The 6,472-nt window shown below is 43.0% G+C and overlaps 1 protein-coding gene across 1 annotated transcript in view; it reads right to left on the reverse strand.

Annotated features, from left to right (window-relative positions):
* Positions 1-2,637: 2,637 nt before the first annotated feature.
* The window catches only part of RNF139 (ring finger protein 139), a 29,328-nt gene continuing 25,493 nt past the window's right edge, over positions 2,638-6,472 (reverse strand). Inside the window, exon 2 of the mRNA XM_075582172.1 lies at positions 2,638-4,725. Within this exon, the coding sequence (XP_075438287.1) occupies positions 2,891-4,725 (1,835 nt within the window). The 3' untranslated portion in view covers positions 2,638-2,890. The remainder of the gene's footprint in view (positions 4,726-6,472) is intronic.

The raw sequence follows: 6,472 nt of genomic DNA on the forward strand, positions 1-6,472 counted from the left end.
GCTACTCGTGTTTATTACCTTCAAGCATGCAACCAACACATCAGGTTCTCCACACAACACACTCCTAAGCAAGTGGTCTTATTGGTAATTAGAACTAGAATAGTATTCATTTAAAAAAAAATCTGGCCTGTTGATCTTCACTGGACTTGGCAAATAACATCTGTAAAATACTTTCTAGTATGCAGTATACAAACTCGCAAAGCTGTAGACCAAGCAATCAATATCCACTGAATTATATTTTTCTTGTATTATAATGTAACAAGCATTTTTTTTGACAGTCACATCCCCTTCCTCTTCGGAAACAGGCTCTGGCATATCTCTCTTTGAGCCCTGCCCTCTCTATAGCAGTGCACCAATTGTATCTAGTGACTGCCTTGTCACATGATCTTCTCCACAGAACTTTGCATCTTTGGTCCTCTTCTGCTGCACTGAGCCATTTAGTGAACCCCCAAACTAAATCTTCACCAATTGATCATCAACTTAGCTAATTACTTATTGCGTGGATCGTTGCACATAAAGGGGAAAAATTACAACATTTTAAACGGCAGCTTGGACTGCTGCTTTGAGTAGCATGAATTTAAACAAAGAAAAAAGTGCCACTGCTTGTTTGCATGTCATTTCCCAGAATCCCTGACTGCAATGGAAGCATTGTATGCCAAGAGATAATGGAGAAGAACAGGGTTGCAGACTTGTCTACGATATGGGAATGTGCTCACAAGAGGTATTTTTTTTTTATTTGCTAAAAAGGAAGAACATAGAAGTTTGCCTACTTTTCTATTTTACAGTTCAGGTATAGGGGGACTATGAACACCTGTAGCTTCACAGGATATATGTGTAAATAGGTGAACAAAAAGGCGCGAACAGCTATATATGAAGTGAATAAATAATAATAATGGTGTAAATGATAAAATAAATATAAGTGATGACCAAAAAACCCACAGCTCACTGGTGGGACCTGTTTCACGGGTTCCAGAGTTTAGAAGTATCTCAGAACATCCCCCTGGATGTTTTGAGATGCTTCACAGGATATATACAGAACACAAGTATAGGTACCTCAAGCCTGAACCTGTTTCCCAGTAAGAAAGTGTTGGAGCTTAAGGGATAAAAAAAAAATTCTGAGTGTAAACATGCAAATGAGCACACTGAGGGGGAAGATGAAATAATCTCCAATACAGATCATCGCATTGCGAACCCATGTTAACGCCTGGCGTCTCACATTGTGCTTCTTTACCCCCAAGGATTTGCTGCTTAGTTTTATTTATTTTTTTAAAACCTGTTCTAAAGTACAGTGTAGATAACACTATTAAAGTTACGTAAAAAAAAAGTGGTATGCCTGTAAAGTTTTGCTGGCTTTATACTTAAGATGAGCTTTAGCAGAGGAAACTCAGAAGTACCCATGCCCAGATTATTAGACATCAGGAGTTCGAAAAGTGTATGAAATTTGTATCACTTGCAGTGGTATTTGTGATTTCATACAACAGAATGTAGCCTGTGCAAATTAATTAGAACACAATATATTTTAGCTTGACACTTGTTTTGCCAGAAAGACCTGTCCCCATAGTTAATGGGGCAAATTAAATGGGTGAGCAGTTTTGTATTGGACAAGTTTTGAGTATGTCCACAACGGAATGCCCATATGAATTGTGTGCATCTTTGCCTTCTGCTGTGCAATGCTAAATTCTGAGCTCGTCCATAGAACTTGCACCATGTACAATCTGAAGGTATACTCTTACGTGACACTGCTTTATATTATATGCGCTGAGATACCTTGGCCCCACTAAGGCTCAGAATCAGAGAACCACCATGTATTCCCACCGATCCAGCTTAACAGCTATTTAAGGCAGTCAACTCCCGATCAGGTTGCAATATCCCACATTGGGTCTTGGTGCATCTGCCCTGAGCTGGTTTGAACCAATTCAGTGATGTTTAAACCTCTTTCCAAGGCCTTAACTGGCAAAACTCAACAATGCCTCCAAAAGATGTTATCAGAGACACCAAATAGCATGAAGATACGTGATATTTTTGTTAAGATGTTTTCCTCATTGAGGAAAGGATGCTGCAGTATCGTAGTTGCCACGCTAGTGATCCTAAATTATGGACTCCTTTACAAAATCTACAATAAAGGTCGTTTCTAGAAACCAAAAGGAGCACTTACAGAATTACACTGTAGGGATAGCCCACGCTAACAATACAAGTAGCACAGACACTTAGTACATTTAATATCATAATAGCAGATAAAGTAAAGCCATTATTTTTGTATGCCCTCTGAAGTAGAACCTTCATCTTTTTAGGAATTATATCAAACTAAAAGAGGTAACTTAATTTGTTAAATTGACTGTTTTCTCAAAAAAAATAAATTAAGTGGTCTTTGTTTTTTATATTTTTATTTCATTCAAGGGATGTCCATAGGAAATTGGTCTGAGCTGCATCCCAATGATAATGGCTCAATTGCTATGGGTTGCACTTTTGAAATTACTTTTTTTGTGCCAACACTTGTGAACAAAAACCGGCACATACTATTTTTTTTCCCACAAGCATATTTTAGAGGCATCCACTGAATTTATATTGAAGTATCTTTGGCATAGATTAAAACACTGTACTTCAAACAATCTGCTGAAATGGGTAAAAAAAACTAAATTGTGAAAAAGAAAAATCAACATTTTATTCCATGTACAAGAATGTACACATTTAATTAGGTCACAAAAGAGACCAAGAGGTATATTTACAGTAGTACGTTACAGGAAAACGTTCGTTTAGACCCTGCGTCAAGATACTGATTTTGTGCTTTCAGAGTTACACGACAATGAGAGAGAACTTTCTCTGTCATCTTTAAACACCTCAATGGATTTAGAAACAGAACAGCAAAAACATTTTTTTAAATAAATAATGTTTAATCCCCACACGAGTCAGAACCGTCATTAATATATTCTTCCTCTTCAGCAGTGGAGTTGTGCTGCTCTGTCCATTCTTCCTCATCACACTCTGTGCTGTCATCTTCATGAAGTTCATTCTCATCCAGCTCGTGGTCAGCCTCAGCTTCTGCTTCCAGCTGCACAGCATCCTCATTTGGCGCAACAAACCCATTGTTGTTGGAAAAGGTTGTGGTCTCTTTTGGGTCGTCTTCGATGTATACTTTTTGATGGCACATCGGGCAAGTGTCTTGAATGTACAGCCATTTCCGAAGGCAAAGTGCGTGAAAGTAATGGTGACATGGTGTGATGCGGGCGGAAGAGTGGAACTCATGGTAGCAGATTGCACATACATCATCTATTTCCATTAACTCTGAACCTTTCACTTCTGGAAGAGAGTTTATTTTCTTCACAGCTGTCCTACGGTTCATAAATGTCTTCCAGCCATTCTTTGCTTGCAGGTAAATATTGAAATAGGCATGGAGACACATCATACAAGCTCGGATCTTGCTTCCTGATTCAAACATCATTGTATAGGCCCCGTTTCCAAACATGATTACTCCGAAGATAAACTCAATGATATTACCAGCTGAACGCACGTAATAGACATAATCATCAAGTTTTTCCCATAGTACATTGTAGTAACCATCAATCATAAACAGTGTGTAAACTGTTAGAGAGACAACTACTTTTAAACAAAGTTCTACACAGAATACTGTTACTGCAAATAACCATGTATTTAGTACATAGTGATTCCACAGGACATAGCTGAGGATAACTGGAAGAATAAAAAGGGAAGCCGAAACCAATAGTACTGGGAAATGCCTGCGGAAAGAAGACACGTGGGAGGCACTGAGTGACATCAACACTGGGTCAGTCATTCCATGGATAAAATGCAAGATTGCCGTTAACAAAAGGCACATGTTTCGACAAAGGCGTACAAGTCTTTCTTCTGGTTTTAACCCACTTAAGCCGGTTTGTAGGGCCAAGATAAAAAACAGAACAGGAGCTACAAAACCAAGCCGCTTGTCCTCTTCCTCTGTTGAGCCTATGAAGGCCAAGATTCCCAGTCCCAGGTAATGAGCCAAGGAAGAAATCACAGCACTCATTCCTAAGACTGTTAACATGGAATCACAACCACCGATTATAAGGTTGCAGAAAAGTTTCCAAAAATAATTCCAAGGTATAAAGTAAGAGGCATCTTCTGTATCGCTGGTTGACAGCTTTACCATGTAGACTAAAAATACTGCCTGGGTGGCTAGTCTGGTCAGCCAGAAGACTCGCAGGACGTCTGGGAAGCGAATCTTTTTCCAAGTATCCTCAACCAAGAGTTGTAATCCATAAACACGGTACATGTGTTTTATCAGGAGATAAGTATATTTTGTTGAATAGTAGAACCATTTAAGTCTGATGGACAGGCATACTGTAGTGTAAAGTGTAAGAAGAAGGCCAGAAACAAAAAACAAAATCTGTTGCGCGTGGATGGGAAGTCCTATTATCAAACCAGCTGTAGGTATTAACAGATCCAGTATAATTAGTTGGGAGTAGATAGACTGGACCTCAAGCAATGTGATGAAGCCAATACCCAAAATAAGTTGTAAGATAAGAAGTGTCATCCACAGTGAAGGTCCATTGGAGGGAAGAAATTCCTGCCCAAAAGCCACCAAGTAATAGGCACGGTAAAAGTCGATGTGCAAAGTGGCATAGTAATTCACCAACACAGAAGTTGCAGCCAGTAGGAGCGCCCCACTCATCATATAAAACTTGAAAAGTGCTCTCCGGGACAACACCAGCACAACACTGCATGCCAGAACCCCTAAAGACAGGAAGAGAAAAGACAATATTATATTGGCATGAATAATAAATGTACCCTATTGTCTACAATACGTCCTTTTTGTAACAATCTCCAGCAAAATGGTTACATTCTGAATATTCAGTCCTATATAGATGTTTGTTATATGGCACAGAACATGAGCATGCTTTTTTTTTCTAAAGTACTCTACAGGAAAGCAGCAATACAGATGTGTGTGTGTGTGTGTTTACAGGTTTTAATCAGGGGGTCTCCGGAGCCGAACTGTGTTAGTTTCGGCTCCGGGGACCACCTGCTTCCAGAGATACTTCCCTCCGTAGGGTATGCCAGTATCTCTGCAGAGTTTAAATGTCCAGGTTACGCGGGCCAATAGGAACCCGCAACAGATGACGTCACAGCTTACTATGGGCCCGCGGAACATGTAAACACCGCCATCAGATTAGACACTTTCTCTGCCTGCAGGGATACCGGCACCACTAAGGAGGTAAGCATCTCTGGAAGCAGGGGGTCCCGAAGCCGATATTTACACCGTTCAGCTCAAAATCCCCCTGGTTCAAACCTGTAACCCGTATTGCTGCTTTAACAAATGTTAGACATCTAATATTGTACTTGAATACTGTTTTATGTTATAGCTCCTATGGGATTCCACAATGTTTGGTGCGAATTTATAGGAACTTGAAGGTAAAAAAAATACAACCTGCACACTACAAAATGATTCATTGCTACTCAAAACGAGCACTCAGTCTTGTTGTCAAAATTGCAAACGAAAGCAACTATAAGAACATTAAATCATTTTTTGCTCAACTACTATACAAATTACAGGCACATGAAATAATCGTTCACTAGATATTTTAAAACAAGGAGAGACAGATGAATACGTGGCAACTAAAGAGAAGCTTGCAAAAATGCACTGCGAGATTCCAACTAAGGCCCGGGCCATAGAGCACTCAGGCGTGCTGAGCCGCGCTGAACAGATGCAGAACGCCCCTGCATCTGTTATCAGCGCGGCTATAGTTTCTCCCTGCTGATGCGCGCTGAGCAGGAGAAACTCTTCCCCGAGCGCCAAACTGATATATTTGTGCTCGGGGAAGCGGAGGAGCGGTCATGTGACCGCTCCCATCCCTTGGGGCTGCAGCCGGTTCCCTGCAGAGCCGCCATTACCAGACAGAAGACAGAAGGCATTGTGTTGTGTGTGTTGTGTGTGTAGGAGGGGAGAGGGTGATGCCCCGATCGCCGTCTCCCTTCTGCTCCGGTCCCTGCCCCCCATCTGCCCCGATCGCCGTCTCCCTTCTGCTCCGGTCCCTGCCCCCCATCTGCCCCGATCGCCGTCTCCCTTCTGCTCCGGTCCCTGCCCCCCTCCTGCCCCGATCGCCGTTTCCCTTCTGCTCCGGTCCCTGCCCCCCTCCTGCCCCGATCGCCGTTTCCCTTCTGCTCCGGTCCCTGCCCCCCTCCTGCCCCGATCGCCGTTTCCCTTCTGCTCCGGTCCCTGCCCCCCTCCTGCCCCGATCGCCGTTTCCCTTCTGCTCCGGTCCCTGCCCCCCTCCTGCCCCGATCGCCGTTTCCCTTCTGCTCCGGTCCCTGCCCCCCTCCTGCCCCGATCGCCGTTTCCCTTCTGCTCCGGTCCCTGCCCCCCTCCTGCCCCGATCGCCGTTTCCCTTCTGCTCCGGTCCCTGCCCCCCTCCTGCCCCGATCGCCGTTTCCCTTCTGCTCCGGTCCCTGCCCCCCTCCTGCCCCGATCGCCGTTTCCCTTCTG

This window comes from Ascaphus truei, chromosome 2 (genome assembly GCF_040206685.1).
Source record: "Ascaphus truei isolate aAscTru1 chromosome 2, aAscTru1.hap1, whole genome shotgun sequence".
Lineage (NCBI taxonomy): Eukaryota > Metazoa > Chordata > Amphibia > Anura > Ascaphidae > Ascaphus > Ascaphus truei.